The 12063-nt window shown below is 36.7% G+C and overlaps 1 protein-coding gene across 4 annotated transcripts in view; it reads left to right on the top strand.

Annotated features, from left to right (window-relative positions):
* The window catches only part of slc1a9 (solute carrier family 1 member 9), a 35281-nt gene extending 23351 nt beyond the window's left edge, over window positions 1-11930 (top strand). For all 4 annotated transcript variants that reach the window (XM_051887564.1, XM_051887563.1, XM_051887565.1 and 1 more), the window contains exons 5-11: window positions 2481-2586; window positions 3604-3730; window positions 5393-5626; window positions 6249-6443; window positions 8671-8805; window positions 8983-9415; window positions 11430-11930. In XM_051887564.1, coding sequence (XP_051743524.1) covers window positions 2481-2586; window positions 3604-3730; window positions 5393-5626; window positions 6249-6443; window positions 8671-8805; window positions 8983-9415; window positions 11430-11645 — 1446 coding nt within the window. In that variant the 3' untranslated portion in view covers window positions 11646-11930. The remainder of the gene's footprint in view (window positions 1-2480; window positions 2587-3603; window positions 3731-5392; window positions 5627-6248; window positions 6444-8670; window positions 8806-8982; window positions 9416-11429) is intronic.
* Window positions 11931-12063: the final 133 nt, after the last annotated feature.

Genomic DNA, 12063 nt, shown 5'->3' with positions numbered 1-12063 from the left:
TTCAGCTGAAGTCAGTTCAGTGTTGAATCATTTCCGTTGTAAAGATCATCAATTTCTATATTAGTTTATTTCATCTATAAAGCAGTTCTATAGAAAACAGTGGTGTCATTGTCCAGCTCAGTTATGTCCTCTTTCAGTGTCAGTGCAGTCAGTCATGTGGGCAATTTAACTTTTTTCATCCTTTTGCTTTTCTGTCCTTTGGAGAATGTAATCTTTCAGAACAGTGGCGCAGAGGATAGCAGGTTGCTCATGATGTGTAAGGAGCTGTGCTCATGAGGACCTGGGTTCGAGTTTAAACTTGGTCAAACTTGATCAATAATTGATCAGTGGTTTTATGCTGTCTGTGGCCAGTGATTCACAGCTGTTGTTGTTTTTGTGTTTTGTTTTTTGCATTGTTTGTTCATGGTTTTTGAGCATAAGCATTAAAATTATGCTATTTTAAATGTTACTATTTTGTTTTTGAGGTCAATAGGTTTACATGCATTCAAGGTAAAAAAAAACATTAATTTTGAGTACTTAGTCTAATCACATGACAGATTCCTTAAAGATTGCTGTGGAATCCTTAAGATTCCACAGCAGATGATAAACATTACCGTGGTGTGTATAAGACTGATTCCAGATAAAGAGCCTCTCATCTGAGGAGATTTCTTCCAGTTAATGTGTGCTTTAATTGCACCATTTCACAGTGAATCCACCTGGATCATGAGCTTTTCCCCTAATAGTTTGTTTGCATTGAGTGTATTGCACAACACATTTTTATTAAACAACAACAAACCCAGGTGAAAAAAAGTGCACTAAAATACACTTTATTTTTAGTACATACACTTCCATAATGTACTTAAAGTGCTCTATTTTCATGTACTAATTTTGTACGGAGACAAAGATAAACACTAGGAAAAAGACTTTAATGACAAATACACTGAAGACAGGAAAGAATCACACGTCAACATAAACGAGAACTGACACACACTGAAGGAGAACTGACGACAAATGCTGCCTTCAGATGCACTCACAATTATCGGAAAGAGTTTACTATGTAAAAATTGCACAAGAACGCGCTCCCATTTTGAATTTTGAATGCGATGAGCTCATAATCACGACTTTAGAAGTGGGAATTATCAAATTTCCGGTAGCACGTGAAGGCAGCATTATAAGCATGGACCAAACAAGGGAACTAATGAGATAATTACCTAGACACTAGGTGTAAATAATCACAAATCAGTACAAGTCAGGAAAACTAGGACACAGAGAGCAGAACAGATTACACATGTGACAAGCACACTTTTAAATAATGCACTTATAAAATACTTCTGTATATTTGTTTTACTTTATCTGACTACACTTAAAATCAATTTAAGTGTTAGAGTGCTAATTAGTGCATTTATATTAAGTGTACTTAAAGTCCCCCTGTATAGTCAATAATTTTATCCCTTAAAACTCATCTTTGATCACCAAAAATACGTATTTAATCATTTTTTCCTGTGGAAAAAAAAATTCTTAATGCCTCAAAATAGCTTGAATGTAACTCTATGCACAATGTTATCACTTATTACAATGTCGGACACATAACGGTAATATGATTAGCGTTTTGCTTGACTACGTTATCAATCAGCTAATAATGTGTCGCTAATGTTACACAAACCATGTTCACATTCACGAATCAGTAGGCTGCCTTCTAACAATCAGTATCCTTCTTAGAAACACTTTGAACAACTCAGAACATCAGTGGAGAAAGGCATATAGTTCATCATAACATTGTAATATGCATCATACACCCGCCATATTGCTAAATCTACCCAATTTTTCTTATCAACAGAAAAATATACCGGGATAATCTTCTTTTGAGACTCCCTTGTGCAGTCAGTTAATGATATGCTAAAGCCCGCCGGCCCGTTGACGTGATTGTTAACAAGGTAGATTGTGACGTCAGAAACACCAGCGATTTCAAATCATTTTTGGTTTATGGCAGTTTAAAGGAGAAAATACTCGGCAATGATGCTGACTTATGAATTTGCACATGGTTTGTCTTAAAGCATGTTAAAAACACCAGATAGACATATAAACAACATTAAAAACTTGATTTTCATCACAGTTGGGAAAATGTACTCATAACTAGTACATAAGTAATATATTTTTAATAAAATCAATTTAATTTAAACTATTACTATATAGAAACAAAGATTGAACTTATTTTTTAAAGCATTCAAAGCACCCTTTTAAGAAATACACTAATAAAACTCCTCTGTATATTTTTGTGGTAGTATACTTTATTTCAGTGCGCATTAAAATTAATTTAAGTATTAGTGGTATTTAGTATACTTTTTCAAGTGCACTGACGTTTCAAAGCAATTACAGTGTTTTTACATTCCTTTCTTGTTAAAATAAATAATAATAATATATTTAGACTAAAATATTCTGTCTAAAAGTGTTTTGCTTACAGTTTTACAGAATGATCATCTCTTTCTTGCTTCTCTTTTCAGGTTCAAACGGTGCTGAAAAAAGTAGCTGTGCCAGTCCAGAACCAAACAGAACCAATCATTGTCAACAGGAAGAAACTGGAAATGAAGTGGGGAATGAATGTTTTAGGTTAGATAATATTGTTTTTTTGTTTGTTTGTTTTTTTCAGTTTTTTTTTTTTTCTTTTTTTTTGTATTCAAAACAGGGGTTCTCAGGGGAGCACCTGGAGATGTTGCTTGGTACTCACACTTTACGTGACACACTTATACTAAAAGCTGTCCTCATCACTTTTTTTAACTAACATTAATGACAGACAACAGCAAAGGCTTCTGTCACTTTAAGAAAGAAAGCACGGACCGAATAACTGACACACATCCGGTTTCTTTCTCAACTGTTCACTTATGACATAACAGAGAGAATACTTGCAGGTATTTTGACATAATTTTGTGTGTGTGCGTCTGTTCAAGCGCAAGTAAAGCAAAAGAGGAAATTAATTCGGTGTTCGAGCGCTGTCTGACTCTCTCTCTCTCTCTCTCTGTCTCTGTGTGCGCGCGCGCGTTTCGGGGGTGTGAGGCTGTGCGCACAGATAACAGCTCGCGAGTCCCGATTTTCGCCTCTTCTTCCGCTTTTAAAATCGTTTGAATGTGTTAATTGGCGAGACCAAACACGTCCAAATGATAAACTTTCACTCTATGATGGTTAAATTTAGCAGTTAATCCGCAAATCACATGCCGAACCGCTGGACCTTATCCGTACGGGTCACGTAGTAACTACGATCCGTTGCACACTTAATAATTAAAGGACACACTTATCATTATGATTGATATCTTACCAGAGATGGAGAAAAAAATCCTACTCCAGTAAGTAAACGTGTCCCTGTGAACCGGTCCTCAAAAATATTAGTACTCAAAAGCGCTTTCCTCCATGTTTTCTAGTGCGCATCGTTTATTTTTTACCGCGCATGCGCACCTGCGTACCAGTTATGTGCACCCCTGAGAATAAATGTAATTTTAAGTAAAACAAAAATATTAAGTGTCATTTCAATTGTGAATGTAGCTGCATTATTAGAAAACCAAATGTTACAAATTATAGATAGAAAATAAATAGATTGCTGTTTCATTTAATTGTAATTTTGATTTACTTAAGGTTTGATTGGGTTCTTCATCACATTTGGTATCTGCATGGGGAAAATGGGCGAGAGGGGGAAGCTCATGTCTGATTTCTTCAATATCCTTAATGAGATCATCATGAAGATGGTGTCCATGATCATGTGGTCAGTATTCTGCCTTTATTTTGAGTGTGTTCCAGTTATATATCTATTGCAACTGAAACCAATTAAGTTGTTTTAGCCATTTTTTGAGTGTCATCTACTCATAAATAACACTAATTGTTCTCTGCATGTTTTGATTCCTAAGATATGGAATAAAACAGGCTAGAGAAGTGTAAAAGGTTTTGTTTAAATATGTCTAACATGATCAGAGGCGTTCAGCAGAGTGACAGAATTAGAATAAAAAAAGTATAGAGTGTAAGGAAGAAAAAGAGAGGGGAATTTGTCAGGAAGAGAACAAGACAAGAATCTGAGAGAGAGCAGAATCATATTTGTGTTCCCATGAGTAAATGTGGGAGTTTTATTCTGGATGTAATACATCCTTCGACACATAGACCGCAGACAGATACCCACACTCTGGCAAAGACAGACATAGCTGAAAACAGAGACAGCGCTGAATTTATGAAACATGTCTGCAGAAATAAAACACTTGATCCATAAATCTAACATGCCATTTTACAGCACAAAAGAAGTGAGGCAGTGGGATGGAACATGTTCATTTCATATTCTAATACATTTTTAAGATTAAAAGATCAAACACAGAATAAGTAAATACTCCAAAACAAAAGCATATGACAACAAAGACAGATTCCGCTCAGCCCTGAAACCATCCCATCTGCAACTAACTGTGTCCTGTGTTTTCCGCTAACAGTATGTAAACTGTTCAAATGGTACAATAAACATCATCTGTTGCTTACCATAACAGACGGTGAAATATTTATACACAGCATTTTACAAAGTAACATCTTCTCATTTGCCGCTCAGGTTGCGAAACTGGGTAAATATGATGATCCTCTTGTGTAAGACTCTCTTCCTAAAATATAAAGGCAGCTATAAATATATAAAAACCCATTTATACAGGACGAGGAAAATAATGAATGTGATTGGCATTTATATTGTCTTTGTAAGGTAAAAGAAGTTATTAAAATATGCATATATTCTATATAAATATAACATTATTCTAATGAATATGAAGAGCAACATTTTCAGTGCAACTCAGATTTATTTGTATAATTGTCAGGGTTATGTTAAGTTTTGTTTAGTTTCGTTTTCAGTCTGTACTACGTTCCCATTTTGCCTGTGTCCTGCGTTCCCTAGTTAGTTTCCTTGGTTGTTAATTAGTTCCTTCACCTGTTCTGTTTTACGTTGATTACTCTCCCTGTGTATTTAAACCCTCAGTTCATTCTGTTCTTTGTTCGGTGTTGTTGATGTATTATGTGCTTCTGTATTCTCTGTTTCATTCACCTCTCCCAGTATCTTGCTTATTCATCGTCAAGCGATTGTGGATTTAACTAGCGAATTGTGACAATAATACTTTTCATAATAAATATTGTTGCCAAGTAGCTCTACAGAGAATATTGCCTCAATCCCAATTACCAAGACATAAATACATTTAATTTAAAAAATGTATTAAAATCAAAAGATTGATTGATTATCTGACTCTCTGAATTTTGGTGTTTATTTCCTACTAATAATGCTAGAAAACAAAATTAGAGAACAAAAATTATGGCTCAGCAACATAAAAAAACCACATCAAAGTCTAACTCTATAAAGAGCAGCTAAAAACCCTTAACTAGCCTCCAAGTAACTCGACTGGTCTGTCCTCAGGTACTCTCCATTTGGCATTGCCTCCCTCATCTGTGGGAAAATTGCTGCCATCGGTGACCTGGAAGTGGTGGCGCGACAGCTGGGCATGTACATGGTCACGGTCATAGTTGGACTCATCATTCATGGCGGGCTCATCCTGCCATTCATATATTTTGCCGTGACTCGGAAAAACCCCTTCACGTTTTACTCTGGTATCTTCCAGGCTTGGATCACCGCTCTGGGAACAGCCAGCAGGTACAGCTAGCATACTATTCACATCCTGTATTTATGGGAATATGAAGAGTTCTGGCAGCACAGATTGAAGAGTTAAAGGTCACATTTGATTTAAGTAGTGAGATACTGCAATCTATCGCTGTTTTACATATAGCAAAGCCAAAACGCATTCTAATGTTGAGAAACTATATTTTGTACTGGTATGTGGTCTAAGATGTTTTTTTATAAACTCAAACATAACCCAAGAAATCAGAGGGATTACTTGATATATTGTAGACAATCATAAATCACATGACCTTATCTGGCCAAAATAAAACACACACTTTCTGATGTTTTCCAGAATAGAAGTCTAGAATGATTAATCTGTCTAAATGGAAGGGAAATTATGAAAACATATTTTAGAGAGTTGTTTATGAATAAATCTGGGTCTGTGGGATTACATCTGTTGAGCTAAAACATTTTCTGAATGTTAAACCAACTGTCAGTTTGGCACAGAATATGCATTCAATCCTATTAACTATATATATAAATTACTGTTGTTGTGGGTTATTTTGGACACATGCTGCTTAGTAAGGGCAGTTTTTCAAATGACAAATTAACATTTGTTAAACAATTGTAATCAGTATAACTTTCTCTTTCTCAGTGCTGGGACATTGCCAGTGACATTTCGTTGTCTGGAGGAGAATCTAAATATTGATAAGCGTGTAACTCGTTTTGTGCTGCCCATTGGAGCCACCATAAACATGGATGGCACTGCACTCTATGAGGCCGTGGCTGCCATTTTCATTGCCCAGATGAATGACATTGCCTTAGATGGAGGACAGATTGTTACTGTCAGGTAAGGAACTATGGAACTGAAACCAGACAAACTGTGGCTGCAATAAAGAATAATAACCCTTTCATCAGCAAAATCCCTTTCCTTATCGATATGTAAATAAATATATCTCTATATTTACCAGATTAACAATCAGTTTTTAGGTTGCATATTCATATTTTAATGACTGCATTTGTAGTCATTTTTATTTTATTTAAATTATTAAAATTATTTTATTTTGTTCAGGTAAGACTTTATTCCTTATAATCCATATATGGGACCCTCGCACGGGTATATTTGTAGCAATAGCCAACAATACATTGTATGGGTCAAAATTATCAATTTTTCTTTTATGCCAAAAATCATTAGGATATTAAGTAAAGATCATGTTGCATGAAGATATTTTGTAAATTTCCTACCGTAAATATATCAAAAAAGTATTTCTGTGAGTGGATATGCATTGCTAAGGACTTCATTTGGACAACTTTAACTGTGATTTTCTCAATATTTTGATTTTTTTGCACCCTCAGATTCCAGATATTCAAATAGTTGTATCTCGGCTAAATATTGTCCTATCCTAACAAACCATACATCAATGGAAAGCTTATTTATTCAGCTTTCATGGTGTATAAATGATGTATCAAATTCAAACAACTGACCCTTCGCCGGAAGTTTGATTGATAGGCGATCTAACCAATCATAACGCCGAATCCGCCATTTTGTCCGACAAAGCAGTCAGGGGAGTTAGTAGATTAACGTCGGTGGACTTGAACTTGAAAAATGGTGTGTGTCAGAAAGCCTGTCCTAGGAACTAATGTTTTAGTTGTTGTTTCCTGTACGTCCCGTTATTAGCGACGCACACCGGTAGAAGATGACTGTTAATCCATGTTTATGCTGCTATTATGCTCTGTGTAATGCGTTCATGCAATAACTACCATATAATATCACAGCTGCATACCTCAGATGCATATTCAAGATTGTAAATAAACGCCTCATTATCAAGAATCTCTTCTCCACTCCTGATTCTCTGATCGGAATCTGATCCATATTTGGCCGCCTCAATCAGCTAAAAACTTAATTGTAGTGGGGCTTCGCTACAGTGTGCACTGACGTCTTTCCGCAGTTGAAACAAAATTCCTTATGATGTTCATTCATGTTTATTTGATGCTATAAATTAACTAGTCGGAAGAGATGATCGGTTCACGAGCCGTTTGAACTGAGGCGCTACAGCGATCTGTCACGACACATTAAAGAGCTGCAAAACGGTATTTATTGTTTATATTTCTTTTTGAAATCTGAGACTTTGTTTCATATCAAAAGTAACTTGCTCTGTCTTGTCTGTCGATGCATTGTCAGTGTCCTCTTTGCTCTGTGGTGAGATTGACATGGCTTGTCGGACGTAGCAACAGTAACTAAAAGGGGCGGGTCTTTGCGAACGGTCAATTGACCCTTATGACTGGTTTTGTGGTCCAGGTTCACATATATACAGTCAAACCAAAAATTATTCAGACACTAGATATAATTTTTTATATTTTTTTTACTAGTGGGTGCAGGACACTATAGTTCATTTATGTAAGTGAGGATAGCAAAATAAAGTAAACTGTGACATATTATACCCAAAAATTCTTCATACAGTGGACTGTATGAAATTTGGGACCAAAAATTATTCAGACACTTTGACCTGACCATGTTTTGCTTAAGTGTTATCTGACATTATTTTTTTGACACAGTTTAACTCTGAGATCTTGTCATATTTTATTACCATTTTATTTGAAACTAAAGTGAATAAACTGTATTAATGAATGAAATGTTCAAGTTGTCTGAATTAATTTTGGTTTGACTGTATATGGATTATAAGTCATAAAGTCTCTGCACTGTTTTCACACGCAGCCTGAATACAGTTTTGATTTATGAGTCACATGTTTGGCTTTACAATCCTTTGTGTTGTTCCACAACAATCTGGTTATTATTACAGTTATTATTATTTCTTTTTATTACAATGGATCTATATTTGTGATACAGTTACAAAACTTTAACCTGCAGCTACTTCACATACGTTCTTCTTTAACTGAGCTAACATCTTTTTCCAATCCGTTTTCAATTTATTTTTGTTATTTTCCATCTTTGCTCCATTGAACCTTTTTTATTTTTTCATCCTTTTCCCTCATAATAAATCATATCCATCAGTGATGCCCCATATGTCTCAGTCGTCTTTGTAGTATCATAATCCCCTCTCTTTCTTTCTCTGCAGTATGACAGCGACTTTGGCCAGTGTGGGAGCGGCCAGTATTCCCAGTGCAGGTCTGGTCACCATGTTGCTAATCTTGACCGCTGTGGGCCTTCCAACTCAAGACATCAGCCTGCTCGTCGCTGTCGACTGGCTTCTGTGAGTTCAAATAGCTCTGTTTGGGTTACGTACAGGGCCGTCGCTTACATCCCCCTGGCAACGGCCCTGATTTCGTGTGTGGAGTCCTGACTAATTATCAGCTGTCCTCATGAACATAAACAGCTATCCTGAGCTGTCCTGTATCAGCTTTTAGAGCTGTCTTTTGTGTATCTTTAGAGACAGAATGCGCACCTCCATTAACGTGGTGGGCGACTCTTTCGGGGCAGGCATTGTGGACCACCTATCACGGGCAGAGCTTGCTGTGATCGACGGAGACATCCCTCTATCAGACGAGGAGTTCATCCCCCCTCCGCCTCTGCTCACTGAAATAGACCTTATAGATCCTCTCAAACCACCCGAACTGCCCCCTCGCTCGCCGCGCCCCCCCAAGCTCAATCATCACGCTCCGTCTCTGACCCCTTCACAATCTCAATCGCACTCCATCCCGCACTCGCCCCGTTCCGTCCGATCTCCATCACCTCACTCCATCCGTTCGCCCTCCCCTCGCTCTGTGTGCTCTCACTCCCCGAGGCCTTTCCGAACACATTCTCCTCGTCTTTTACGCGGGACAGAACCTGGATACTGTGCCCTGCCCACTTACGACAACCAGGTAAGGCTTTAAGTCATTGTAATTATTAGACGGGAGAAAATCATTTATATAATTGTTTTTAGATTTTAAGATTTCTTTTGATGATCAAAGTTTTAAAGCGATGACGTTCTTAAATAAACGGCCACGCGCTTCTTTGAAGTGTTGGTCTTGAAGGGATAGTTCACCTGAAATTGCAATTTTTCTCTTATTATTTACTCACCTTCATGTTGTTTCAAACCTCATGACTGACTTTCTTCTGTGGAACATGAAATTTGCTCTTTTTCTTTTCTATATACCACAAAAGTGATCAATACAACTTGTATTGCAAAGTCTTATGAACTAATACGATTGTTTTGTGAAGGAACAGAATGAGATTTAAGTCATTATTCACTGTCAAGCACTCCTTGACATGTTTAGGAGTGTTCCTGAGAGAAGTTACACTGTCCAGTCTGTGTACAAATATTGCTTTACACAGAGGGTTATTAACAGAACAGTTATTGTAAGAGTGGGTTTATCACTAAATTGTTTATCGCACTTTGTCTACTCTTTAAACAGCATTATGGTAAAAAGGGAGCACTATGGCAACAGCTTTCATACCTGTACTCGACAGCGTTTTGCTTAGGGGGTTGGGTGGAACTGACAGAACAGTTTCTTTCAGTTTTATCCCCTCCGTTTGGCACTTGTGTTCGTAGTCATCCAGTTTGAAAAGTCTACAAACACAGAGGTTTTTCAGATTGTCATCGCAGCATTCTTTTCATATTTATGATTCTTTGCACCCTTTAGCTGCTGCCTAAAATGCGCTGGATTCTTCACTGGAAACCAAAAATAAATGTTAAATGTTAAATTCTTGCACCCTGGAACAATACATGTCGACACAATTATGACTAAGAAGTTTGCTAAAAAGTATTTCCTACTAAAGCAGTCTGTTTTCTCTAATCATGTAGCACCGATTTAAAAAAAACAAAAAAAAAAAAACACACCTTATACTGTATAGGCAGCCAAGTTTTATTGAAACCCCTTTTTGCCAGTGGTTAACTCTTTCCCTGCCATTGATTAAATTTTCCAGCAATCCATGTTTTCACTAGTATACGGTAGGGGGCGCTATTGCACATCTTCTGAAAGAGTACAGAATCTCCATATCAAAACACAGGTGAAGAAAAAGCAGAAACAAGCGATAAAAGAATTGCTTGTGCACATTGTAGTCTTTGACAAAACATGATTTTCTCAGCTTTTTGTTCAAAATGTTGCTTTTTTATGAAACTTACACAAAAAAGAATGCATAAGGCTAGAAAAAAATGTTTATGTTTTGTTTTTGTTTAAAAGAAGAGGCTCTGTTATTTCTTTTAATATATTGCATGTTCATATATACAAAAAAATATTCTGGGGGCCATGAAAGTTTTGTGAAAATGATCAAAAATGCTGAAAAAAGGGAATGGAGAAAAGAGTTAATTGAGTGGTATCATTTTAATATACCAAGCCCCTTAAAGTCCCAAAATCAGCTTTTTACCTTAAAATGTACTGATAAACAACTAAAAAGTGGTACAATAGGGCCTGTTCAAAAGAAAAAAGCCCAATACTTGTATATAGATGGTGCATGGGGTCATACACAAAAAGACAAAACACCATCAGAGTAAAAAAAAAAAAGCAAAAATAAGAATAAACAAAATTTGTTATATAAAATATAATGATATTAGATGTGGCACACGGGGACTAGGAATGTCCCTTTATTGTTTTACACCATAAATTATACAATAATTCACATTTTTTTTCTGGCAAAAACCATAATTTGACAGAAATGTTAAACTATTGACAGTTTTTCACTGTATATGGTACAGTTAACCAATGAACAAGTTTTTACTGTATAATTTTTTGCAGCCTTTTTCTGTAAAAATTTCGAATGTTTTTTACAGTTCGGTTTGTAATGACATGAGAGTGAGTAAACTATTCATGTCAGTCTGATCAAGTAATTCCTATACTATGCTGTTTTTGCTGTGGATATGCTGTTCCCTGGCGCTCAACACTTTATATCCTGCAGATTACCACACTTCCCAGAGGTTTCCGAGAGAGAGGCAGAGACCGGGAAAGAGACAGAGAAAGACAGAGACTGAGAGAACGGGAGCGGGATAAAGAGAGCGAGACTGAGGAGGACGAGGAGAAAGAAAGAATGATGGACGAGGCGAGCGAAGGAGAGGAAAGTGACGACACGGCATATGACAGACGCCATGCCCTCCCACCTTGTGACCTGCCCTGAACAGGAACAGACAAAGCTTTACCACATTTTCACAATACTTCTTCTGTATTTCAGCACCCACCTTGCTGGATGAAAGACTTTGAGTACCTACGTGTGTTGTGTGTTTGTTCTGCTTTGAGAAACTTGACATAATTGAATAGAGGGTTCAAGTATGTTTCTTAGTGTCAGCTTTATAGTCTAGCAACACCAATTGTATGTAACTTACAGCTTATTTGCTTTTATTGGTTATTTGCTTTTACAGGATTTCAATAATAAACCGGATGAGTGCTTTGAGCGTTTATTGCACGTGCTGTGCCAGTCTTGATTTTATTTAGTCTTTGACTTCCCTGTCATATAATTTATCTAGGCTACTGGGATATTGGTTGTAACACTGGATGTCCCTGCGCTGCACTGAAAAACCCAAACTTACTCAATGATT

This window comes from Ctenopharyngodon idella, chromosome 3, assembly GCF_019924925.1.
Source record: "Ctenopharyngodon idella isolate HZGC_01 chromosome 3, HZGC01, whole genome shotgun sequence".
NCBI classification, from domain to species: domain Eukaryota; kingdom Metazoa; phylum Chordata; class Actinopteri; order Cypriniformes; family Xenocyprididae; genus Ctenopharyngodon; species Ctenopharyngodon idella.
This window is presented reverse-complemented; position numbering and strand designations above follow the sequence as displayed.